The sequence below is a fragment of the Maniola jurtina genome, chromosome 3 (assembly GCF_905333055.1).
Source record: "Maniola jurtina chromosome 3, ilManJurt1.1, whole genome shotgun sequence".
NCBI lineage: Eukaryota > Metazoa > Arthropoda > Insecta > Lepidoptera > Nymphalidae > Maniola > Maniola jurtina.
In genome coordinates, this window is record NC_060031.1 from 7,424,083 (window position 1) to 7,451,242 (window position 27,160).

Here is a 27,160-nt window from a genome sequence, read left to right on the forward strand (position 1 = left end):
TAAACGTCATAACAATATAAATGCCAGAAAGTTTAACCAAATAAAACAAACTTAATGAGAACCTAGTGAGAATGCAAACGGCACACAATTTATAATACATATTATGTTAGTCGTATATAATAGATATTATAGTAGTCGTTCACTTTGGTAATAGTCAGATTGTCATCAGTAAAATTGATATTGGTCGATGTATCGTAAATTATTGTTTCGGTGACAAATATTTTTATTATCTATTTATCTTTGAACAGAATGGAATAGAATGAAATGGAATGGAATACAATGATAATTTTTTATTCCTGTAAACTTTTAGGTAAACTTCAAAGTGTTTTTGGATGGTCAGAAAAATTCACCACTGGTTCGGAATGCCGTTCCTACGTTTTCTAGGGTTTCGTACCTCAAAATGAAAAACGGAACTCTTATAGGATCACTTTGTTGTCTATCTCTCTGTCTGTCGTGTGTGTCAAGAAAACCTCTAGGGTACTTCCCGTTGACTCAAAACCATGAAATTTGGCAGGTAACCTAACTGCGTAATTTTGGGTAGTTTTTTTAATCGATAAAGAAAGTTTGCGACATTGTTCAATAAAAAATTTGGATTCCAACTCCTCAATCCTGATGTTGCAGGGGACCTGACTACTAAAGCTAATGGGATTTAAAAAGTGTCGATTATTAATTGATATTGAAGGTATCTATACCAAGTAAACACTTTGTCGTTGACCTCAACCCTGATGCTGTAAGAAATTGCATTCCTAAATCCTGGTGATCCCTCGGGATTTGAAAAGGATAATCCGTTTAAATATTCTTACGTGATACAGAAACAAGTTGCATCCCGGGGACGGGCTATTACGGAGAGGCAACTTTTGTTCTGGGAAATGAAAGGATCGGGATTTTTAAAAACCTAAATCCACGCGAGCGAAGCTGCGGGCATTAGCTAGTTGTAAATATGTTTAGAAGCTACTATAAGATAATAGATAAGGTACTTATTTCCTTATATTTTTAATGTATGGCAGCGCGCGGTTTTAAATTATAAATTGCACGTCCTGTCCTTTTCTGTAATACATTTTTTTCTCAATATCTACCGCTTTATCTCATAGCAAGAGTCTGTAAGACATAATACAGTGAAAATAGTCAAAATATACAATTTTTGCAGTTTCCACGTCAGTACCTGTCGAATTTTTCTAACAGTGTAAGCAGCAGAGCTGAGTTTACCATCAAGTGTTGATATGTGGGTGTTCCATAGAAGCTTTGCATCTAACATTATACCGAGAAACACGGGGTTCTCCTTTATTTTCAACATATGATTATTTATCAATGAATTTATGTCATTTAAGGTCCTGGTATTGGGCAGTGTGAATTCAACACACTTAGATTTCTTTGCATTTGGAAGTAAATTGTTAGCAATAAATCAGAGAGTGACCTGTGATATGGCATTACATATAGTATACATTGTCAAAAATTATAATATTAAAGCTGTGCGTATTGCGTGAGGAATAGGTTGCAAGAGAGTTGCAACTTGCAGGGTTTGATGCATACGCTATTGCCAGCAAACATGAGACATATTTTTATCTACAGGCAACGTCTGAGTAGGTAACGCATACGTCTAACGCAAGTTGAAATGTATTTAGTTAGACCTATCGACAAGTTTGGAGTCGGGTGCAGTCTAAATGTGGCCCGTGTGTTTAGACTGTCCGTTTCTGTCAGTTTCACGTGTCGTCCCCCGCACTTCACCACCCCGCTTGCACAAATCGAGACAGCACGAAATTTTCAAGATTTCTGGGTGTAATTTCTGGTTTTCGTAGTTCCCACATAATTATAACAATATAAAATATATAACGATAATTTTTTTACTACATAATATTCATTAAATTTTCTAGGTCTGTGGTTTTTCCAAATTTCATTAAATTGCTTCGTTGTCTAGAAAAACGAGCACAAAGTTGGGCCTTTTTTTAAAGAAAAATACAAATCTTTGAGCCCCTGTAATTTTAAAACTACATATTTTTAGAAAAATCTAAAACACCACAGACACAGATATTAGTTTCTAGACTATGTCTGCAAAATTTCATGGACTTTGGTTGCTTAATATTCAAATGAAATGGGAACTACGATTGTATGGAGTAAGTGACGGAGAGAGCTCTGTTAAAGTACATTATCCTCCTAAGCATACCTAACTAAAAAAATATAAATAACGATAAGAATGGTAACAAAAAACTCATAAACACACACACACAAACAGCCTCTTAGTTTTAGTGAGGATCTGATGAATAGTTTTGGAGATCAAGCATTGGTGATCAGTGTAATAGCTTAAATAGTAAAAAGTAGTACTTCAAATGTTAGTAACCTATCTTCACCTCCGGGATGCAAATTATCTCTGTACCAGTCAAAATTGGTTAAATATATGAGCCTTTAAGAATCCCGTGAGAACTCTTTAATTTTTCGGATAAAAAGTAGCCTATGTCCGTCGCCCCCGGATTGCTAGTTATCTCTATTCTCTATACCAAATTTCATCAAAATCGGTTAAACGGATGGACCGTGAAAAACTAGCAGACAGACAGACACACTTCAATATTAGTATGGGCATATGGAAGTATAGATCTCTTAATAATGTTTATCGGCAGGGTGTTGATCGAAAACAACATATTAACATAACATTGTGTGCAACGCCATAAAGGGAGGTGTTCCTGTCGCGATTTCCGCCCTCAAATGTAGGAATTACTTCCCTGCTGTCAACTAAGTAATTGCCTCGCAGCCGGCGGCCGATTAAACCAATTGACATGACGCTATTTTGACAAAATGACTCCAGCAAAGACGTTTTCATGAAAATGCATACAAAGCTAGTAGTCATCTATCTATACTTGTACTTAATATAACAAGTGTAAATTAAAACTTTATAACATCCTCGACAAGTGAAGATTACAGTAACTAGAAAAGAGCTAAGAACACTCTCGATCAAGCCCCGACCCAAAAAGAGGGGTGTTATAATTTTGACGTGTATCTGTGTATTTGTCCGTGGCATCGTAGCTCCTAAACTATTGAACCGATTTTAATTTAGTTTTTTTTTTGTTTGAAAGGTGGCTTGATTGAGTGTTCTTACCTAAAGTTATCAGCTCTTTTCTAGTTTTCTTATAGAGGTTTTTGTGTCGGTGGTTTTTTAAATTTTGAGTTATTTTAGAAGTTCCCCAAGTGTCGTGAACTGTAACACAGTCCAGCAGCGACACCGATCTCGACGATCTCGCCTTGAGATAACGTCAGCGATAACGCTGTTGAGCTATTTTTACACTTAAAAGGTAATGTGGCAGTCGCGAGATTAAATTTTTTTGCGGAATTGAAAATATTTATTAAGAGTAGGCATTTTAAATATATAAAAGGAAAAACTGACTGACTGACTGATCTATCAACGCACAGCTCAAACTATTGGACGGTTGCCTGGCATGCAGATAGCTATTATGACAGAGACTTCCGCTAAGAAAGGATTTTCAAAAATTCAACTGATCAGGGGGTAAAACAGGGGTTTGGAATTTGGGTAGTCCACGTGGACGAAGTCGCGGTCATAAAGTAGTACATACATATGTTTTACTAAAATAAGCTGGGGTGGATTTTAGATAAATAACTTTATCTACTCGTACCGTATAATAACAAGTGTAAATTAAAAATTTATAACACCCCCGACAAGTGAAGGTTACAGTAACCAAAAAAGAGCTCATAACTTTCGAACGGCTGAACCGATTTTCTTGGATTATGGCTAAGAACACTCTCGATCAAGCCCACCTTTCAAACAAAAAAACTAAATTAAAATCGGTTCATTAGTTTAGGAGCTACGATGCCACAGACAGATTCGCAGATACACAGATACACACGTCAAACTTATAACACCCCTCTTTTTGGGTGGGGGTTTAACTGACTTATTGACCGATCAAAAAAATCAGCAAAAATCGCTGGGATTTGAACCTTAAAATTTTGACAGTAGGTTTCTTTTATAGCGTAGACACCCACGAGAAAGGATTTTTGGAAATTCCATCCCTAAGGAGGTCCGTCATTTTTTTTGTCAAGTTATATTTGTAGTATATACCTAAAAAATCAATGGCAAAGCCGGGGCGGGACAGCTAGTACATATATATAAACACGCAAGTAGAATATAGTTATGTAATACAATACAAACTTTTCAGGGTCCGTACCCGAAGGGCGTTAACGGAACCCTATTACTGAAAGCCTTCGCTGTTCGTCCGTATCAGCGGGCTGTATCTCGTGAACCGTAATAGGTAGAGATTTGAAATTTTCACAGAAAGTGTATTTCTATTGCCGCTATAAGTACAAATAGTAATAATTTCAAAATGGCCAACGTGAAAAACAGTTTTATTTCTAGTGCGATGGTACTTAAGTATGGCGATGGCGAACTACGATGGTATGGAATCCTTCGTGTGCGAGTCCGACTCGCACTTGACCGATTTTTATTTTCAAAGTATGACTATTGTTTGTAAACTACTTAAAAGGTTTCGGTAGTATTATGCGTAACTACTTTTCGAAAAACTGATTAAATATTTCTAGGGAAAACAATAAGTTTGACGAGGACTGAATGCGACTAATTCAATCTCTAAAATAAACGGTCAGTTCCAAATGTATTGCATTCTTTTCCGCAGGGAGCATAAAGAAAATGATAGCAATATTATTTAAAACTGTCATTTTAATTTAGAGATGATGTACAATAGAATTAGCCACATTGCTACTGAAATCACAAAACAAGAATCCCTCAAATGTGTGATTTCCCCGCGTGTATATTTGCTAATCTTCAAGGACGGCTTTATAACGCTCAATATCTATCATTATCTATACAATTATACACAGTAGGTTGTCGGTTAAACAGTTTACTCCTACCTGCTATTCATAAATAGATTATAAGTTTAAATATACCTAAGTATGTACCTACCTATATTTTTCTTCAGAATAAAGTTAATTTGTGCTCTTTTTGAGCTCCGACATTTGGCGAATTTTTGCAGTCTTTACTTAAACAATCTGCCCTCTTTTATTTTAACTCCTCTAAAACTGCCTAGTGTATAATATTATTTCAGGATTTTTGAAAAGTATAGGTACTCCCAAAGGGCTTAAATAGGGGATGCAAGTTTGTATGAAAGTACGTCATTTTTGAAGTTATTTCCATGAAAATTGATATTAGGGCATGCGGTTACAAATTAAGAAATAGGTACGTGTTTCAGGATTTTTGGAAATTCTACCCCAAGCCGTCCATGTCAGCTAGTATGTAGTTGTATGAACATCTGAAGAGTGTGCTGGCCTAGCCATTACCTTACTGTGTTGTGTTTTTGTTCCAGTGAAAAAATCTACTGCATTTATTTATGTGTACTTACCCATATTTATTGCCACGCGTTATCAAGCTAGGTAGGTTTGACGAAAACTTTACGATTTAATGCATTGCGTCATAATATGCCTTATTTATGTTGAATATTTGTAACCTCGACTTTGGTTACATATTTACTAAGTTATTAATAGCACTCCGAGTATACGCAGCCCGTAGACTGAATCAGCGGTAAATAGGTACCGCTTAGAATTTGTATACTTAATAATATGTCCTATGATGGCAATGGACAGCGCAACCTTAAAAAACCAACCAAGAGCGAATCAGAATCGTCCACCGAGGAATCCACTAGGATGAAACATAAAAATACTTATTAACTGATGCGCGCGACTTAGTTCGCGTGGATATAGGTTTTTTATAATCCCGCGGGAACCACGACATTTTACGGGTTAAAAAGTAGCCTATGTGTTAATCCAGGGTAGTCTATCTCCGTCCTAAATTTCAGCCAAAACGGTCCAGTAGTTTTTGCATGAATTAGCTATAGCTTTAGCTATAATCTAAAAAAATTGGTTCAGCCGTTTAAGAGTTATCAGCTCTTTTCTATTTTTCTTGTAGAAAAGAAGGTTAGATAACCGTTAGGTTCATAATATTATGTCAATAGACAAATGTCAAGCTATCAAGATGGACGTTGCCTAAATACATAATTATTTATTTGAAAATGATGTTTTGGAAAACTCAGATACTTTGGATCGTCGGGGGTGTTATAAATTTTAAATTTGTGTGGGGGTGTTATAAACACTTGTTAAAGACGATTTTGAACAGAGAACAATTGAGTTTTTAATTTTTCCCTAAAAACTTGTGTATAATTTCAATTAAGTATCCTGTACTTGAACAACGAATACTTATCACGGAAATTCAAAAAGTTCCCACTGGTTTTTTAAAAACCTAAATCCACGTCCTAAAGTCGTGGGCATCAGCTAGTCTAAACCGAAAAATGTTATTCTGTTAGGTACTAGACAAAATGTGTAGTTAATTGGTAAGAAATATAAAAAAAATTATATTATGATGCCATTTATCTGATATAAAGCTATGTATTACTATGATAATTTAGCACATTATTTTGTGTCCCTGACCTTATAGCTATTTAAAGAATTCTTGTTTTATTTCTATGAATAGCACACAATCAAGTAGACCGTAACAAGATTAAGGCTCTAGTCTCGCCGCTACTCCGTTGAAGAAAAACGTACAAAGGCCCACGTCATGTTCGATTGCAGATTTGGATGTTTGAAACATGTGACAAGCGGAATAGTCCGCGATGCTATCGATCTTGGCGGGTCGATGTTTGGCCTGCCACTCCCAACCACACCCTCACTACTAGATAATAAAAATCGACCACTTTCAGCCGCCCCGCCGGAATACTAACACTACAGTTATCGTATACTAGATCATGCCCATGTCTTCGTCCGCTTGGATGTAAGTTTTTAATAGCCCCGTGGTAATTGTTTCATTCTCTGGGATAAAAATACCTAGTTTATAATATTTAGGGATGCAAGTTATCCCTACACTAAATAGATGATGCCCGTGAATTTGTTTGCGGGATGTAATCTTTCATCAAAATCGGTTGTGTGCGTTTGCAATAGTGCTCCTACGTCTAAGCCTATAAGAATATATTAGGTCCTTACATATGAAATTGGCGTTTTGTAAGGGAGGAACATAAAGTCGATTTCTTTTAAATATATTTATTTAATCAAAATATGTACCATTACTATCTATGCACTTTTGCCATCTCATATGTAGTTCATTGATCCATTTACTAAAAAAACCATTTGGACGGGAATCAATAAAATCTTTGAAGGCGCTTTGGACTACCCCATCGGAGTTGAATTTTTTTCCCTTGCAAGAAGTTATCCAAATTTCGAAAAAAATGGTAATCGGTTGGAGCAAGGGCCGGTGAGTAAGGTGGATGTCTTAGACATTCCAATTGTAGCTCCTCTAATTTGGTAGCTGTCTGTTGTGCAGTGTGTGGTTGAGTGGTGATGTCCTGAAGCAGCAGTGGCCTAGAGCGATTGACCAGACTCAGCTGTTAAGCAGCTAGCTTATCCATCATGTTTTGCAGTTGCTGACAATAGACATCCGCTGTAATCGTCTGGTCAGTTTAAAAAAGCTGTAGTGCACGATACCGGCACTAGTCCACCAAACGCTCAAAGTATTTTTTTTTTTTTCAATTTTCGCTTGGAGTAGGATCTGGCTGGTTCGCCAGGGTTCAGCGTTTCCAATCATCGTACAGAGTCCACTTTTCATCACAGGTAATGATTCGATTTAAAATCCCTTCATTATTGTGCCGATTGAGTAATGTAACACGACGCGCGTTTGTCGGTTTGCTGCGCTCAATTCATGAGGTACCCACCTTTCAAGCTTTTTCACCTTCAAAATTTGCTTCAAGTGGATTAAAACAGTTTTATCAACATCGCAGTCTGCAGTTAGCTTGGACGTGGTTTGTGATGGATCCGCTTCCACAATAGCCTTCAATTCTTCATTAAGATGAACTTTGGTCTCCGGCCGTCCACGGGGCTTGTTCTGCAGGTCGAAATTTCCAGAACGAAAACGGTTGAACCAAAAACGCAATGTGTTTACTTTTGCGACACCGCCGCCATACACATCATGGAGCCGTTTCTGCGGCACTGGTGCCACGATGGAACTCACTCGTACTCGTAAATAACGCGATATTTCAATTTTGTAAACTGAGTGACGCAAAGAAAAACCAAAAGAGGAAAAAATAAATGAATTAAGGTTTTACTAATGACACCCCAAAAACTAAAGTTAGTAATAGATAACACCCCCTGGCACTAAAGGATGACACACATTTGTTATTAATCAAATAAAAAACATTAGGGATGTAAATTACTTATTTACCAGCTGTTTGAATTTAACATCACTTATGAATGAATGCCTTCATATTTTAGGAATTTACGCAGTGAAACAGTTACAATGAAATATTTTATATTTTACGGCTGTCATACAATATTGGATTTGTAATTATGTTATACTAACTGATGACCGCGACTTCGTCCGCGGCGATTTACGTATTTCAAAATACCGCGGGAACTCTTTGATTTTCCAGGATAAAAAGTAGCATTGGCTACTTTTTAGGGTGTTAATCCAGGGTATAATCTATAATCATTCCAAATTTCAGCCAAATCCGTCCATTAGTTTTTGCGTGACAACAACAAACATCCAAACATCCACACTTCCACATTTATAATATTAGTAGGATACAGTCTACTAGCTAAGAAGAAGTTTCTGCATGGACTACACAAATTTCAAACCCCTATTTTACCGCTTTAGGGGTAGAATTTTCAAAAATCCTTTCCTAGAGGATGTCTACGTCATAATAGCTATCTCTTCATGCCAAATTTCAACCCAATTGGTCCAGTAGATTAGAGCTGTGCGTTCATAGATCAGTAAGTCAGTCAGTCAGTTGGCTTTTCCTTTTAAATATTCAGGTAACATGCAGAATGCTGAGACCTAGTAGCTAACAACACCACATTTATAAAAAAGTTTAGAAATTATGAGAAGTCTTTAGATATAAAAACTGTGCACTCACACACAATCACATACCTACCACACCTACATAGAGTACTTACACTGTATAGGGTGTCAACTATTAGGTAAGTTTAGTATAAATTTGGTTAAAGCGACTTAATAGATGACATTGTCTACTATTAGTATGGGTTATCAGAAACGTATGAAACTTGTACAGAACTCTATTTACAGGATATAGTGACGATATTTGTGTTCAGAATCACTCAAAATATAAATACACTGTAACCCCAATGGATGACACCCATGTCATCTATTAGGTCATCGCTGATTTTTGGTACTAATAGACAACACTCCTCAAAATTCGACAAATACTGAACAAAATAATAAATCATACATCCTATTATGTAATTCACCTAATAAATATATACCTCAAACAATGAAAGTAGGAAATAGTTGTTTAATTATAAAAGAAAATTGCCTTCAAAAATTTTGGTTCCTTATCAAAAATCTAAGAAATCACACAGTAGGTGTACAATTATCATGCAAGTGGTTTACTAAATCATCGAAATTATTATTATTGCTTATTGAGGCAATTGCAAGTTTTTGTGTATAAATAGTAGATAAACCTAGGATTCTTTTAATTTAATTATTTTTTAAATATGAATAGTGATATTCTTAATTTTGGACATTTTGTTCGAAAGTGCAGTTAGGAACCTAACTTCATAATTAATTCTAAATTAGTATAGGTAATTATTGAAGTTATAGCTACAGTATACCACTTACCATAAATCTGAAGTTAATTTTCATAAGAACTTTCCACTTCATAAGATATATCAGTTATAATCATCACATTGAAGGAAACTGTTCCTTCCAAAAATATTATTCACTCCTTAATTTGAAATATTCATAATAAAAACAGCACAAACATTTACAATCATATACTGTTTACAAAGACATCAGACTCAATACCACAGTCGTGTTCTAAAAATACTCCAAACGATAAAACACTGTAAATGTGTTAAAACATAAAGCAACACTACGATGACAATGACTATAATGTAGACTCGCGAATCTGGATTAAAATCTCTGACGAAATATTATAATCTCTCCATTACTAACTGTCTCCAACAATCATTCATCAAAATCTTTATGTGCAAAATCAATATTACATCTCAAATAGGTACTAAGTACAGTAATAGAAATAGCTACATACACTTTCAAGACCTGTGAACATTTAACAAGTAGGTAACTGATGTTATGGTAGATGTTAGCACTTTAATACTAGAAAGTTGAAAATTGCAATCACTAAACTGTAAAAGGTACGTATTCAAAAGTATCACTACAAATAAGAGGAAAACAGCACAGCGTACTAGTACTAGAACTTGCAATAAGATTCAAACCACCACACTCGACCACAATACAATTTTTCTACGAGAAACGTGAGCAAAGCAAGCAAATGCAAAAGAAACGCAAAAATAGTAAATTGTTTTCTATGTTATTCATCTGTGGTATGATTCTGGTCATTCTGGCCTCAGAACTGTGGCCACGAATGTCGAGTGCTCTTAGCGTTTGAAGGACTGCTTATCGCTATCTTACTTTATCTTCCAAGTTAAAGCGAAAGATCGGACCACACAGTTGGTGTCCCGATCTCGTCCCGATCATGTCCCGATCTTTCTTTCTCGCTCAACAGCTGAAATGAGCTGAGGTGAGCTATAGATTCACGGGATGTCTATAGTCCGACAAGGATCTTTTGGCAGTCGAATGACATTCACGGCGGAGCGTTGTAGCAGAACATAGGCTGCCAGCAATTAGAATCTCCTCAATATTAGGGAATATGTTGAAAATTCATGAAACATTAAAAATCGAGTAACTTATATCTAATTGTAACTGAATAAGAAATTGGGAAAGCCATCTGTTTTTTCACATATGGAAAAAATTATAAAAACTATTGATATGCCATGGACTTGCAACCTATCATGTTTAGCTGCTCAAATACTATACTTACCTAATGCTACACATAGCAATAATATGCAGACACGTTTATGCTGTATTAAATATCAGAATATATCGCGAAGTTATGTATATGGAATGAATCTAATATTTAAAAGAAAACAGTGAAATTCAGATTTTTTTACTTAGCAACACCACATACAAGGGGACAGTGAAGGGACAGTGTGACACTTTAGAAAATGGCGGTGATATTTCCGATTTTGATCACGCGCCAAAACATCCTTGTTGCACTGTACAAGAATCTGCTTGCATTCGGATCGAACGACAAGCGTTGGCATACCCAAACACCCGTCCACACGCTTGCCAGTGGTTGTTGTTTGCTGTTTGGCTCAAGTATGTGGATCCGCCTTATCGCCATTAGGGACTTGTATAAATGTATAATATATATGTATTGTACTCTTTGGTCACAACGTTCACAGACTACGTTTTTGTAATGTCATGTCATCCACATGTCATGTACTGTCTCTAATTTCTTGACGTTGTTAAAAAGCTTTGTTTAGGTACTTGTAATAAATTTAAGAAAAGTAATTGCGAAAAACTACCCGAATAAAAATGGGGAAGGGTTTTAATAACTATATGTGCAAGAAATTTTTTCATCCCGCCTCGAGAGATAACTTGAAAAGGGTAGGAACATAATTTTTAAATACACTAATTTGCTACATAGATAGATTTTACTTGCCACAATAAATTCTTATACATAAAAATCATGTTACATGTGGTGAAAAGTGAAGGTGATAATACAAGTATAATAATTCTGCCTTTAATTTAACTTTATCAAAATTAGGATATCGAAATTTTCATGTAGACATTTTATTCATATTGTTATTTTAGGTATGGATGGCAGAACAAAAAACTGACGCATATAAGAAAAAACAGGAAGAACTGAGAGTGCAGTATGAGAAAGAACAGGAATTACATGAAAATAAGTAAGAGTATACAATATGTAAAATATAGTCATCATAATAGCAGAGGGAACGAGAGTAAGTGAACTCTGGCTTGGCCTTGAATTGATGCTCTGTTGAATATCTAACATTAGGATTGAGCCACAGCTACAATTATTATAATAACTTAATTGAATTGAAAAATTTGTCATTCTTTCTCTCTTTCTCTCTGCACTTGCTGAAAGTACTTTCCTTTCCAAATCAATTTGTTGGAGTTTTCCTAGGCTAGTAATGAATCGAATAAAACTTGTAGGTAAATTAGTAAGCAAATAATTTATTTATTTTAGTACACAACACAATATTTTCACATAAATAAATGTGTGGACCCATACACAACAGTTTCTCCATAGCTTTCTCATTACATTTTTAAAATTTATTATAACAATAATATTTCTTAAAAATATCTACTAATATGGCATTTTCATATCAAATGCCATATTGTTGCTTGTAGCCCAGTCAAATTAGCTCAAAAAATAGAGGTAAGATCATAATAAATCACATAGAGCATAAATTGGTGCAATTGTTGGGAACATCGCTATAAATGATTTGTGAAAAGTCCTCATTGATCCCACATTTGCAAAAAAAATATGGGTTTTTTGTGTTTTACAGCTAAACTGTAAGTGTTATCATAAAATATGTCAGACAAAAATAAATCCTTCGCAATATAATACCTACCAAAGTTATTTTCCATTACAGAGCACTACTGAGCAAGGACAGTAAAGATAAATTGAGTTTGAACTTTATGTATGAGCCTCCACCTGGTGTAAAAAAGGAACGAGAACGCGAGGACAATGAGCCAGAATACAAATTTGAATGGCAGAGAAAGTACAATGCTCCTAGAGAAAGTTACTGCAAGGGAGACAATGAAATCAGGGATCAGCCTTTTGGCATTTTGGTCAGAAATGTTAGATGTATCAAGTGCCATAAATGGGGTCATATTAACACAGGTATATTTTATATTGTACTAGTTGATGCCTGCGACTTCGTCCGCATGGATTTACGTTTTATAAAATCCCGCGGGAACTCTTTGATTTTCTGGGATAAAAAGTACCCTATGTGTTAATCCAGGGTATAATCTATCTTCATTCCAAATTTCAGCCAAATCCGTCCAGTAGTTTTTGCGTGATTGAGAAATGGTCTAATTGAGTTGTTTTAACATCGCCCAGGAGTTAGCCATATCCTTAAAGGATAAGGCAAACTCCAACTATGCCATTTCGCTCCAACATATATACATATATAGGTGATTGTGATACTGGATGTTTGACTGTCTATTTTACAAAGATGTTAGATGAATTTAGTGACAGTATATTTTGTTTTATTTCTTATTCAATTGCAATTATTTCCAGATTTAAGTGTTTTAACTAACATCAGCCTATAAAATATTTATTTTACAGATAAAGAATGTTCCATGTATTCCCTTTCAATGAGTGAAGCAAGAGCTTTGCAGGCATCCGCCTCTGCACCAGAGGATGAGGAAGAAAAACCTGATGTGCCGACCTTGATGCAACATATGAGGGATTCTGGACTTGTTATGAAGCCTGGCGCTATGCCACTTGCTGCTAACAAAATCGTTGACAATGATACGTCACTTACAGAAACTGATCTCATCAGCCAATTGTCAAAGAAGCAGAAGAAAAAATTACTAAAGTAATTTTTTTCTATTTTAATTACAAAAGTATTTTTTTAAAATTTAAAACTAGATTGTCCGCAACTTCTCCACGTAGAATGAGGTTTTTTAAAATCCCATGAGAACTTTGATTTCCCAGGATAAAAAGTAGCCTATGTCCTTCGCCGGGTTGTAAGCTAGCTCTGTACAAAATTTCATCAAAATCTGTTAATCTGTTGAGCTGTGAAAAGCTAACTGGCAGACAGACATACTTTCGCATTTATAATAATAGTATGGATTATGTTTGATAAACCAGCAATGATAAAATATAGAAGATGTGTTCCTAATATTGTCATTTGTGAAATAGTACTCGTAACTTCAATTTAAATTAGCGTGAATTCCAACTGGTTTGTAGTTTGGTGTCACGCAGACTGGTCACTATTGTGATTGGCCAAGTGAAAGTGAAGATTCAGAGAATTTATATGCACCTGAGTTTTCGTATATGCCATAATGGAGCATATAAAATGCTTCTTTTGTATCATTTGCTGAATAAACAGGAAACTTTTTAGTAACCCCTGACCCAAGATGAGGGGTGTTATAAGTTTGATGTGTGTATCTGTCTGTGGCATTGTAGCTCCTAAACTAATGAACCGATTTTGATTTAGTTTATTTTTGTTTGAACGGTGGCTTAATCGAGAGTATTCTTAGCTATAATCAAGGAAATCGTTTCAGCCGTTTGAAACTTATTAGCTCTTTTCTGTAACCTTCACTTGTCGGGGGTGTTAAAAATTTTTAATTTACACTTGTATACAGTAGTGTGCTGTGTTACACTTGTGCTCAGTAATGGGCCGGCGATGGGTTGAGATGATATGGATTTTTATTGTTTTGTCTAATATACCTTAATATTTATTTTTCAGAAAATTGGAGAAACTAGAAAAAAAGAAAGAGAAGAAGCATAAGCACAAATCCAAGCATTGAATAAAACATGTTTAGTCTCAATAGACATAACTTCTTGTTCTATATAATAAACTTTTTGTATTAAGTCTTATTTTTCTATTCTGCAAACTACAAGTACCAATGTTATTCTATTCTGCAAACTACAAGTACCAATGTTAATCTAAACCTGTAAATTAATATTTGATGACGCTTGTTTTCGTGGCGTGACGAATCTTTGTTATGGGGGACGTTATTTGACTTGAAACTCTGGCAGTCTCGCGTTAACGCGGCTGCAGGTGTGGCGGCCACAACGGCCTGAGCACGAGTCTGTTTGACTGCTAGCTTTTCACTGTCCAATTTAACCGATTTTTATCAATGGCACTTACTTGCAACCCCGGGAAGAACGTAGGCACTTTTTATCCCAAAACATCCACCCACCCACTGTGGGAACTGGGGAGTTTCCAGTTCCCACATTTTTTTTATTTTTTATTTATAGTATTTATAAAAAAAATCTAAATCCACGCGTGGATGAGGTCGCGGGCATCATCTACCTATTAGATAGATTTAGTTTGCATCCTGGAGACAGATATAGACTACGTTACCTAATCCTTATAGGATCACTTTGTTGCGTCTATCGAAACTCGCCAAGGGAATCAACCTATAGAGTACTTCCCATCCATTTAGATTTTAGAACCATGTTTGGTAGATAGCAATGTCAAGCACAAGTAAAGGAAAAAATCCGTAAACCATGAAGTTATGGTAACGTACTTATTAACTACCGCGATTGTTTGGTTCTATATTAGTGCTTCATTGAGTGATATTAAAACAATTTTTCATAATAAACCTTCAATGGACTAAAAATAAATGTCAAATGAACTTGGTAGCTATCATTTAGTGTTAGCTGGGGTAATTCACTCAGTGTCCAACACTGAATGATTGCTACCGATCTCATTTTTTAATCCATGAAGGTTTTCCATGAAAAAATATTTTACTACGAGTATCACGCAGTGAAGCAGCAATGTAGAACCAATCAACCTCGGTGGCTTTCAGTGTTAGACACTGAGTTATTTAATCACCCTGCTGGTCAGAATGAACCATGTGAATCAACATTTTTTTGTTATTTTTTGCTATGAAATAAAAGATTATTGACCTTAAACAATTTAAAACCTATATTATAATGCGTAAAAAATTACTTCTCACGCGCCATTTTAACTATAGATGCCAAAAGTACGATTTTAATCCTTATTTTAAAAGTGAGCCCTACTTTTGACATGACATTTGACCCAAAGAGTTAAAATGGCGCGTGAGAGGTTATTTTGTACGGACTATACCATATTATATTAAATCACAGATAATCTTACAATGAGTATTACAAATAATTGTTTATGTAGTAAACAGTATGATACAGAACAACAAACTATAATACTAACAAATAAAAATATTATATCTTAACATAAATCTTCTCATCTATTTCAATTATGTCTTGTCTATCATTTCTTTCTTTCCAATGCAAATATGAAACAGCTCCGATTATGATAACAATTATGGCTGTCAATACAAACACACTCTTAAGAACAACTTTACTGGGAGTCACAAACAGTTGTGCTCGCCACTCTGAAGGATCATTTGGTGGGGCTGGGATTAACACAATTTGAGAATTGGGTATTATTTGTGTCCAGCTTTTAGAGTAACCTGAGAGTCCAACAGTTAAAGTGTCAACAAAATTTGGAGTTCTATCAAGACCAAATAATGAATAAGGTAGTTGTAAGGCAAAATAAGCAGACTGCGGCAATTGCGCACACACTCCAGTCCTGTATTGGCCTTCCTGTGACCAAGTATTGTAACCAATTTTAGGTCCTGGTAAATTGGTTCCTGAAAGATAATATCAAATTAATAATTAATTTATACCCTTAATATTATTATGGTATATGTATTTAAGCATTTCTTAGATTTTTATGTGTTTGAGAGAATTAGGCATCAGTCAGTCTCTGGTACTATAACTATTTGTTAAGCCTAAAATGTTAATTCAGAGCATTAGCTAAGTACTTATACCTATAAATAAGAATTTTATTCAAGACATACATACCAAATGTTACTTTCCTATTGTATAAAGTTCCATTAATAGTAGGTACTCTTTCATTACTCAATCCTGTTACAACAATAACTTTGATAAAATTGGTATCATATTCCAATTCATTTCTAAAAGCTTTCATTATGTACTTCTCTGTTGTATTAGTTATATTTTTTTGCACATATAATACATCAAGAACTCCATCCATATAAAGATCATAAAATGTAGCCATTACAACATTTTTTCCAAACGTATTGAATTTCTCCCACTGAACTTCAAATGTTCTGTGAAATTTGCATCCAGGTGAGTTGCAAGGAACATTATGCAATAAAACAGCTTTCGTATCTTTACCGCTCACTGGACTTAAAGTCATCAGAATGTCAGGGTATCCATCCATGTTGAAGTCTCCGCTGCGCATTGTAATTGTATCCATGTACACCTCTGCTCTGGGTGGTATGAACCTCCACAGGGTCCCTTTACCATCGTTCAAATCCACTTGCAAGTCATGCCACTGCTCATTGTCATATATCAAGATTGTACTGTTAATACATTCAAGGTCATAACAGACTGGCACAACAAGAAAGAACTGTCCTGATAAAGCTACATCTATAAATAACACTTGGCCATATATTGTTGGATGCCCCACAAGCAGTTCAATACTGTTGTTATATCTGAATCCACCAGCTTCTTCATTCAGCCAAATTTCAACATCAACATGCGTTGTCACTAAAAGGTCTGCAGCATTATCATCATTTACATCCAAAAAAGAATGTGAATGAGGCAATTTTATTTCCTTAGATTTTCCAAAATCACTCATTAAAATTTCTATAGGTGTTGATCTTGATTTATCAAATACCCAGAATACTCTTTTACTTTCTGCATTGATGCCAAAGAGATCTAATATCATGTCTCTATTATAGTCCAGCACAAGTGGCTGGCCAACTGTAATGGCTTTTATCAATGACGCATCCGTACAGTTTAAATAAGGCATACCACCCCATAATATCCTGACTTCATGAAAGTTGGATGTCGAATTCTGAATTTGAGAAGTTACAAGTATGTCCATGTAAGCATCTCCATCAAAATCACCTGGTACGATACTTGTAACGATAAAATTGCTAAAGTTGCAACTGTACGAAGAAGGTCGGAAGAATGGTTCTTTGTCATATGCTAGTAATACCTCCACATTTGAGCCATTTATTATAAACGCATCAGTTAATTCGTCAGAATTAAAATCACCAAACGCAGCAATATAACCATCGTTTCTATTTCCAAAAGTGTTTTCAGTCATATCACTAACAAATAAACAATGTGCAAGCACCAAATTGAATATTATACATAAGCAAAGATTTCTCAACATCTTTTAAACTTTTAATACTTGCTTTTGATTTTTGAACAGACTGCTAAAGTAATGCCATGGATCTTTTTTATGAATTAAAACTCGGATTTCTATTTTATATATCAAATAACAATAAATAAAATAGCTACGCACACATACATATCTATCTATACACAAAGCAAAATGCAAATTGGATTGATTGATTTATTTATTGCTATCACAGAGTAGGTACTTTTTACATACGGTAACTGCTATCAAAGAGTATGTAATTGTAAAATCACTACGTATTGCTATATGCTATCAAAGAGTATATATAAATAAACACTGCGGCTCCCTGCTCCATTGCAGAATGACAGATTTACATACTCTGTGATGATATAATATGCAAAGACCTTACACTACTAACGTGTAAGGTCTTTGATAATATGACAGCTACAATCACAGAGTATTGTACATTGGTATACTATAAGGCCAAGGCTACATTGTCACGATCGCTTTTTTTTTACGGCCCTGGATAGGTATGACGATCGCAGTCACAATACGTTCATGTTTTCATTACTTTACTCTATGGAACCACCTAAAATCCATAAACACAACTTTATGTGTACCACAGACTGACTACTGAGTACCAGAGTACTTTAAAAATAAAAACTGGAAATTCAACATCCCATGGGTTTCTATAAAGATGAAATTATAAAATTCCAAGCGATCCGCCGTTTTTGTGCTATTCCCACTTCTTGGCAGCAGTTGGCACTGGCAATCGTCATCAGGCATTCATAGAGGCATTCAAGTTGTTTAAACTTTAAAGCCTTAAAAATGGCCGATGGGGTCCAAGTTCTTCTTAGGCGTAATCGTCCCGGCTCCAAAGCAAAGGTAGGTACATTTAAGTTTTATTTCCATTTAAATAGTTAGGTCTTTACTACTCATACATCACTACAAAGTACCTAGCACCTAGGTAAAGTTTTGGATAAATAAACAACACAACAGCACCTCTCTTTTTTTAACTATCTCCCTGGCGCAATAGTGTGTGCTCTGGTCTTATGAGTTCCTGGTTTCGATTCCTGGCATGGGCAATCTGAGAACTCATAATACCTAAATTGTTTTTGGTGTAATTTGGTTGGACGCTTTGGCAGTGGCTAGCTACGACCCTACTGGCAAAGCAGTGTCGCCAAGCGATTTAGCATTCTGGTATCATGCCGCATAGAAACAGACAGGGGATATTGGTTTAATAAAATTACCATATCCCTTCCATGCTAGCCCGCTTCCATCTTAGATTGTATCATCACTTACCACCAGGTAGAATCAAAAGAAATCCTTTTAGAACAATTAAAAATCCATGGATCAATTGGAAAATGGACTTGCTGATTTGAGGCGTTGTCACGCTTGGCGTGTCAGTGTAACACAAGGCTTTCAAGATGGTAGTTTTCACTAAACATAAAAAAATGTTATTATTATGTTGTCATTTGGTAAGATTTGGTATAATAAAGTTTCAACCATTCTCATTTCTGGCAATATCAGGGAAAAATTACATGGTTGCTCTTGAACCCTGAAAACAAAAGTGTTTTTGGAAGCACATTGAAGCATTAATGAAAAGATTTTTGTAAATAGAATCTGTTCAGCAAACACGTAAAGTGCAACCACAACCACTTAAAGACTCTTCATCATCATGTTGTTGTCACATACGTTGAACACTATTGATATTGTAATCATATCAAAGAGATCACAAATCAATTTATTTGAAGATCCTGCACTGACTATTATCACACAGTCATTGACTAGGTCAGGTGTGTACTTTTTTGCTACACTGGACAGCAAACATGTTAAATACAAAAGCAAATTAATATTTTTCAGGATTTCTGTCGCTGGCCTGATGAGCCTTTTGAAGAAATGGACAGCACATTGGCAGTTCAACAGTTTATTCAACAGACTATAAGACGTGATCCTGCAAACTTGGAAGCAATACTCAAGATGCCCGAAGCACAAGATGAAGGGGTGTGGAAATATGAACATCTGAGGTTATTAAAATTGTATCTATTGATTTTATAATAGGCAAATCATCATCTTCAAAAGGAGGTACAAGCTACAGTCAAATAATCACAACTGATTGATTTAGTTTCGAAATCATCATCATTATCATCATGTTCAACCCATCACTGGCCTGCTACTGAGCACAGGTTTCCTTTCACAATAAGAAGGGTTTAGGCCATAGCCTGTCACAATGGCCCAGTGCAGATTGGTAGACTAATTTGCAGTGTCAATATAGAATTGTCAATAGAATACTTTGACAAAGTGTCTCTTGGAAACAACCATCCTGTCCTCCTGTGAAGAATTTTCGCCTTCTTCAGTATTCTGAGATAGTCAGGGAATCCATTTATTGATTACATGCAGAAATAACAAGCAATTATTGGACCCTATTATGTAGATTTAATCCTAAAAGTGCATGCAGCATTTAAAAAAAATGTAGTGGAAAAACTTGTTGAGTGTATTGTCTTCACAATAACCCACCTTCTCATTGCTTGGAAGTCGCGTATGTGCTGTCCGCAGTGCTGGTAAATACCTTCAATATACTTGATCTTGATCTGTATTCTCCGGACTTAGCCCCTAGAGATTATCACTTACTCCCAACATTACAGACAGATGGACAGACAGAAAACAAAGTGATCCTATAAGGGTTCTGTTTTTCCTTTTGAAGTATGGAACCTTAAAAGAACCAAATAACCTATGCTGATGTATATTATGATGGTGATATATAGTACAAAATCTACAATTTATTTTGGTTTTCAGATTGTTTGTTCAATATTTTTTTTATATTACAGACAATTTTGCATGGAGTTAAATGGCTTAGCAGTTAGATTACAAAGTGAGTGTAAGCCTGAAACATGCACTCAGATGACAGCAACTGAACAGTGGATCTTCCTGTGTGCTGCACACAAAACTCCTAAAGAATGTCCTGCTATTGATTACACCAGACATACCCTGGATGGAGCTGCTTGTTTACTGAACAGCAATAAATATTTTCCAAGCAGGTATGTTGCTGTTAATATGAGTGCCAATCTATATCGTGTTGTCATTCTTGCACTGCCACAATACAGTCCACTGGTGATATGTGCTCATATCATGAAAGTATTGTCATCATCATCAATCCATAGTCCAACACACTGGCCAAGTGCAGATTGGCAGACTTCAAACACCTTTGAGAATATTATAGAGAACTCTCAGGCATCAATGTTTCCTTGCAATGTTTTCCTCCACAGTGAAAGCATGTGATATTTAACTGCCTAAAATGCACAAATCTTTTGTGGTGTTATGTGGTGCAATAAAGTATGTATACATACATAGATACTGAAAAGTTGGAGGTGCATGCCCGGGGTCAAACTCCAAACCCACAAATAGGAGATTGATGTCTTAACTCTTAGGCTGTCACTTTTACTGGTATGAAAATATAGTGCATAAAATCTTGAGACTTCTGATGGTCTTCATTATAGATGTGTGTGATAACAAATTAAGGATAAAAAAATATTATATTTATTTCATACTCTACTTTCATATAATACATATCCGTTTTGAATTATTTCAGGGTGAGTATAAAGGAGTCTTCAGTGGCAAAGCTGGGATCAGTATGCAGAAGAGTCTACAGAATCTTTTCTCATGCATATTTTCATCACCGAGCAATATTTGATGCTTTTGAGAAGGAAACGCATTTGTGTAAAAGATTTACATATTTTGTGACAAAGTACTCGATAATATCAAAGGAGATTTTAATATTGCCAAAGCTAGATGATGAAACACCAATAGCTCAACCAGTAGGGGAATCAGAAGCTTGAAGCAACAATACTATTTTCGTCTTCTGAGCATATCCTCAGTATTAAACATAGGCTGTACCATATATTATACTGTTTAAGTTCTAAACCCATATTTGAATATGGTAAATTATTTATTTTTTCTTAATTAAAAATTCAAATGCATGATATTTGCCCTAAACTCATTTCATAAACAATGTGTTTGCTAACCCAATTTTTTTTTATAATTTTGAGAAATGATGTTGAAGCAATATTATCAAAGATCTGAACTGCTCCTTGATCAAACTACCCACATATTATTATACAGTTGTATTTGTACCCATTTTATTAAATGTTAAGTATAATTAAACTTAAATAAACAGTGGTTCTCGTATTCATGTTGTATTATTTAGCTACACTGATATAACTGCTCCCAAGTCCCAATATATTTGGAATCTGGATTATTTATTAAGTACATATTACAATAGCATAAAAACCCCTATAAATATGCTGTGATTTAATAAAACATCAGAAACAAATCAATTATGCCTGTATTTGTGGTTTCTTTTGTTTAAATGGTTTTTTCACTTTATTTGATTGTTGTTTAGAGTTGTTGTTGCTTGGCTCCTTTTCCCAAAACTTTTTCTTGAGAGAACATTGATATCTGTAAAATAAATGTAACTTTCTGAGTTTTTCTTTGTAGGTATTTATTTAGACTTATCTTTTATCTACAGGTGTCTTCATTATGTGTATGCAAAGTTGCATGGCGAAATCTGTTAAGTAAATTCAGCATGAAGGCTACAAAGACACAAAAATTAAAGAAATACTGTTTAAGATTCTATATAGATAATGATGCTTCCTACAATTAAAATTGACAAATATATTTACTGTACAGAAATTGTCCAGTTACTCTTTTATTATAGGTAAGTGTAGATTTCTTACCCAAGTTGGTTACTGTCTGGTAATTCTTCAGTTGACAGAAGTATGTGAATAACTGGTATTTGTCTTTTTACAACAATTGTTTCAAGTTCATCTACTTTAGGTTCCCAATATTCTTCAACACTGAAAAAGTAAAATTCAATATTATCACATCTGAAATATTGAATGTACATATTGTTGTCCTTTTTAACAGATTTCAAAAAAAGAAGGTTCTCAATTCGACATGCTTTTTTTTTGTATGTTTGTTACACAATTTCTCCACCAAATTTATTAATGCAAACTTGTTTAATCCATGTAGGCTACACTACATGCTACATCACATTATACATGGAACCATATTATTTTACCATGGAAGACCATATTTAAATTTTGATTTTCAATATACATAATTACTTTTTATATGTAAGTTTTGTCACTTGATGTTGTATATTAAACTGTCTCTTGATTATCTCCGCACAGGAAATAGCCTTAGGGATAGCAACGCCTGCTCCGCTCCATACAACAGCTGTTGTTGCCTTATCTTGAAGAATGCCAGCCACATGAGTTAATAAATTGTTCATCTTGCTACCACCTTTAACCTGAAAATAGATTGATTGATATTAAGTATATTACATTTACAGAAGTGCAAAATGATTTTATGAGCAAATTAAAGAAAACTTTAAGGTAGCCTATAGAAAAAAGTTTGACAAATTAACAGCCAAATAAAAAAGTCCCAGAATAATAGAATAAATTAAGTATATAAATTACTATCTCACTTGCATCCAGAGGAAGTTAACAGGTAAATCATTGATTGGTATTTTACTTCTCTCCAATTCTTCTTCAACATTTTTGCCTTTGAAATAATTTTCCATTTAAAAAACAAGTAATTTGTAATAGAGATAGTAGAACTTTAATACAAAATATTGAAAATTTTGACTTTGCGTTTCTGCGCTGCGCGAATTAATGTTGTGCTAAATAAATGCTAAGCATATTATGCTAAGAGTATATAGCACAGACCAATAACATGTATATAGGAACAGCTAAATGCTAATGTCAGTGTCAACTGTCAGTTGTCCGATTTCAGTTGTCACTTAAGGGGCATGAGACGGGTCTGCCCGCGAAATTCAAATTTAATTTGGTTTTTCGCAATTTGTAAACAAATAAACTTAGGCTTTTGGTATTTTAATTGCGACAATGGCAGTATCACCCTCACAGGTTAATATAAAAATCTTTACTTGAAAGGGTCCAGTTTAAGAAATTCATACTAGAATCGACTAATTTGTGAGAATAGTCGATACTAGAATTAATTTCTTAAACTTTTGTCGATTTTACCTTCACTTCCTTCCTTCCTTCCTTTTTACACCTAGTACCTACGTATAAGTAAATAGGTACTAGGTGTAAAAAATGCTAAGGCTGAGATCTATAGAGCGCACTTTGACTTTGCTCAGACTTAAGACTCTGTTAAATCGAGATAGCGTTATACCGCTGGGATAAATCTGTCTCGTTTTAACTGAAACTTAAGTCTATAAGCAAAATCAAAGTGCATTCTATAGATTTCAACCTAAGTGTGTTGAGACAGCTTCAGCCGCGAGACTTGATCCTGTTAGGACAGGAGAGCAAATCGCGTTTGCGTAATTGCCTAGGTAGGTACATAAATTCCGCTAAAGGTTATCAGTTCTGACACAGTTAGTTCACTCTGGTTGTGATATAAAGGCATAAATTAAGTCATGGCTAAGCAGTTATCATTAGGTATACTTAACAAGAACGACGGTTAGATTCATTTTTATTATTTTATTAATAATATAAAAATGGGTATAAACAATAGTATAAGTTTTTATCTTTGCATCGCTGTTTATATTACAATCACTTCAGCAGGACATCGCAGTATATTTAGCTTAGACAAAAGTTGGATTTGTGATATTAAAAAAACCTGCGTAGATTGTCTTTGTTTGTCACAGTGTTCCTGGTGTAGTTCGGCGAATAAGTGTTTCTCTGAAAAATTACCACATTACAAAAATTACTGTCAGGGAGACAGGATTCGGACCGTTAACCATGGAAGTAAGTCCAAAAAATAAATCTTACTTTACTATAATTAGATTCTCCATAGTTTAAACCACGATGGTAACCACGTATTCGGGGGATTGTCTGTCTGTCTGTCTGTCCGTCCGTCCGTCCATCCGTCTATCGTGTCTGTCAAGAAAACCTATAGGGTACTTCCCGTTGACCTAGAATCATGAAATTTAGCAGGCAGGTAGGTCTTAGCACAAGTAAAGGAAAAAATCCGAAAACCGTGAATTTGTGGTTACATAACAAAAAATGTTTCAATTTTCAAAGTAAGATACTAACTGGGCTAAATATGAAAGGGCTGTACCTGTACATTCTAAAACAGATTTTTATTTATTTTTATGCATAACAGTTTTTGATTTATCGTGCAAAATGTCAGAAAAAATACTCGAGAACGGAACTCTCGGTGCACAAGTCTGACTCGCACTTGGCCGGATTTATTTCATGCTTTTTAAACTTTATGTGTAACTTGTACTTAGGTAGACAACTTATGTGTTGAGCAGCCATTTACATAAACTAGGTAATTTCATGAAATTTTAGATTCTAAATGTTTAAAAACGTTTTTTTTGATAAGCACAATTGTATGTGTTTAGGTTCACTAGTTTCTGCGTTATCAGAGTCGAAAATAGCTTGAAATGGTACCTAAATACACATTACGCACTACCATGCCAGTGCGTCGCCTTATTAGAATTAATTGTCATCCGACCAAAACATACTGATACATATACCTACCTATAATCTTCAAACGGCTGAACAGATTTTCTTGTATTATAGCTAAGAACACTCTCGATTAAACCACTTTTCAAACAAAAAAAAAAACTAAATCAAAATCGGTTCATTCGTTTAGGAGCTAGACGATGCCACAGCTAGATACATTGATACACACGTCAAATTTATATAACACCCTTCTTTTGGATCGGGTGGTTAAAAAATAGTGAGCAAACGAGAAGTGGGTCGCCTGATGTTAAGTGATAACCGCCGTCCATTGATATTTGTAGACCATAAAAACTAGGTTTTTATGGTCTGCAATAAACACCTTCGAATGCGCCTCTTGAATAAACACCATTATTTTAATCTACCTAATGAGAACATCGCCGCAGGTAGTTGGCTCCACAGTTATTTTGGAATTACAGACCGATATTAAATAGGTAATTCAATTTCATTTTAGTTTTTGTAAGTATAGAATTGGGTAGACAGGTATGTCTGAGTTCAATAATGAATTCTGTAATTTTAGTGAGCTTGGAAGATAGCGCAATATGCGCCTGCGATACAAACCATTTAGCCGTTGCGAAAAATTGCCAGCATCCGGCTGAGACCAATACTGAATGCTCTGGACGTGGAACATGTCTATGCGGCAGGTGCTTTTGCGATGAACACCCCGATCCGCAAAGTCCGAGCAAGGTAGGTATTAGATATTTATCTTTCAAAACGGAGAAAACAGCAATAAAGTAAAATAAGTACCTACATACGAGTATAATGCTGCTTAGACTTACCTAAGTGTTTAAATCATTATCATCATCATGATCAACTCGTCGCGTCGGCTCACTACTGAGAACGGATCTCTCCGAATGAGAAAGTTTTGACCAGAGTCCACCACGCTGGCCAAGTGCGGATTGACAGACTTAACACACCGTTGAGAACATTATGGAGAACTCTTAGCTGTATGCATCAGGTTTCCTTACGATGTTTTCCTTGCAATACCGAATGCAAACACAGTGAAATATGCATAAACGCACATACTAATTACGAAAAGTTAGAGGTGCGTGCCCGTTATCGAACACCCGACCGCCCGAATAGGAGGTGGACGTCTTAACCACTAGGCTATCACGGCTCTAATCAAATCGAAAAAGATTGATCGATATAGTTATTTAAGCTGATTGTGTTTATTGTAGATCCTAGAAAAATCTAACCATATCACGCGACCGTAGCCGTATGTATGTAGCTATATTTTTGCACATTTCGCTTGGATTTAGAAACCTTAGTCATCTGGATTCTGGTACCCAAATAAATAAATGGTATAAAGGAAGGGGCGTATCTACTTAAATCTGTTGTCACACAAATATGTAAGATTTTTAATTTTATATTTTTCAGATGATCATGGGTGAATATTGTGAGTATGACAACTTTTCGTGCAACGACACCAAGTGCAATGAAGGCCCCTACAACATATATGAACTGCAAAGTTACGAGGAAAACTTCAAATATAGTGCGGACAAAACGGGGACTAGATAACCACCGTATTAACCGACTTAGCTTTATAATTTAGTAAGCTGTTTTACTTTTTATGTACAAAATAATTCATGATATTGTGTAATAAAAATATATACAATTGTAACTAACAAAAACTCGGTGTTTCAGTACAACTTTACCAGATGTAGATAGATAGGAAGGCATACCTACCACACATTTTGTTTCTCAGAAAATAAGTAACTTCTGGCGGCAATGGGATCTTCTAAATAGGAGAATAATTGTAACACAAGTTAAAGTTTCGATTTTGGTCGGCTTTCTCAGAAACCTTAATATTATATAGAGGATAGCCTTAGATGCGTAAAATTATAGAGCCTATAGAACCAATAATATAGGACCAATTGGGACCTATATTTTGATTGATATACTGTTGACTACAATGCATGATCATGTAATATTATTAA

The 27,160-nt window shown here is 35.1% G+C and overlaps 6 protein-coding genes across 14 annotated transcripts in view; 3 read left to right on the forward strand and 3 right to left on the reverse strand.

Annotated features, from left to right (window-relative positions):
• The window catches only part of LOC123880902 (receptor-type guanylate cyclase Gyc76C-like), a 35,170-nt gene extending 24,838 nt beyond the window's left edge, over positions 1–10,332 (reverse strand). Inside the window, exons 1-2 of one of the 7 annotated variants that reach the window (XM_045929293.1) lie at positions 10,059–10,331; positions 9,629–9,826 (exon numbers count right to left, since the gene is read on the reverse strand). The gene's annotated coding sequence lies outside the window, so the exon portion shown is untranslated. Of the gene's footprint in view, positions 1–9,628 lie in introns of all 7 variants that reach the window. The other 6 variants (XM_045929294.1, XM_045929298.1, XM_045929297.1 and 3 more) reach the window with 6 other exon arrangements.
• On the reverse strand, positions 8,928–18,004 carry LOC123880905 (T-cell immunomodulatory protein). 2 transcript variants are annotated; one of them, XM_045929304.1, is made up of 3 exons: positions 16,425–18,004; positions 15,769–16,210; positions 8,928–8,941 (listed from the first exon to the last, which is right to left on the reverse strand). In XM_045929304.1, the coding sequence occupies exons 1-2, from the start codon at positions 17,767–17,769 to the stop codon at positions 15,780–15,782; spliced, it is 1,776 nt and encodes a 591-aa protein (XP_045785260.1). In that variant the 5' UTR covers positions 17,770–18,004; the 3' UTR covers positions 8,928–8,941; positions 15,769–15,779. The 2 variants fall into 2 exon arrangements, with proteins under 2 accessions (XP_045785260.1, XP_045785259.1); XM_045929303.1 differs by lacking the exon at positions 8,928–8,941 and having other exon boundaries at positions 15,664–16,210.
• Positions 11,296–14,444, forward strand: LOC123880909 (corepressor interacting with RBPJ 1). The gene is made up of 5 exons (XM_045929312.1): positions 11,296–11,479; positions 11,687–11,781; positions 12,493–12,743; positions 13,191–13,443; positions 14,320–14,444. The coding sequence occupies exons 1-5, from the start codon at positions 11,408–11,410 to the stop codon at positions 14,378–14,380; spliced, it is 732 nt and encodes a 243-aa protein (XP_045785268.1). The 5' UTR covers positions 11,296–11,407; the 3' UTR covers positions 14,381–14,444.
• Positions 18,005–18,350: 346 nt separating the features above from the next.
• LOC123880834 (MOB kinase activator-like 4) lies at positions 18,351–21,926 on the forward strand. Its single transcript, XM_045929174.1, has 4 exons — positions 18,351–18,621; positions 19,600–19,763; positions 20,565–20,774; positions 21,326–21,926. Exons 1-4 carry the CDS (start codon positions 18,565–18,567, stop codon positions 21,570–21,572), a joined length of 678 nt encoding a protein of 225 aa, XP_045785130.1. The 5' UTR covers positions 18,351–18,564; the 3' UTR covers positions 21,573–21,926.
• A 134-nt stretch (positions 21,927–22,060) lies between these two features.
• LOC123880837 (ribonuclease P protein subunit p25-like protein) lies at positions 22,061–23,440 on the reverse strand. 2 transcript variants are annotated; one of them, XM_045929178.1, is made up of 4 exons: positions 23,222–23,440; positions 22,860–23,044; positions 22,470–22,589; positions 22,061–22,191 (listed from the first exon to the last, which is right to left on the reverse strand). In XM_045929178.1, the coding sequence occupies exons 1-4, from the start codon at positions 23,315–23,317 to the stop codon at positions 22,071–22,073; spliced, it is 522 nt and encodes a 173-aa protein (XP_045785134.1). In that variant the 5' UTR covers positions 23,318–23,440; the 3' UTR covers positions 22,061–22,070. The 2 variants fall into 2 exon arrangements, with proteins under 2 accessions (XP_045785134.1, XP_045785135.1); XM_045929179.1 differs by having other exon boundaries at positions 23,242–23,428.
• A 699-nt stretch (positions 23,441–24,139) lies between these two features.
• Positions 24,140–26,961, forward strand: LOC123880836 (integrin beta-2-like). Its single transcript, XM_045929177.1, has 3 exons — positions 24,140–24,503; positions 25,744–25,910; positions 26,601–26,961. Exons 1-3 carry the CDS (start codon positions 24,254–24,256, stop codon positions 26,739–26,741), a joined length of 558 nt encoding a protein of 185 aa, XP_045785133.1. The 5' UTR covers positions 24,140–24,253; the 3' UTR covers positions 26,742–26,961.
• The last annotated feature ends 199 nt before the right edge of the window (positions 26,962–27,160 follow it).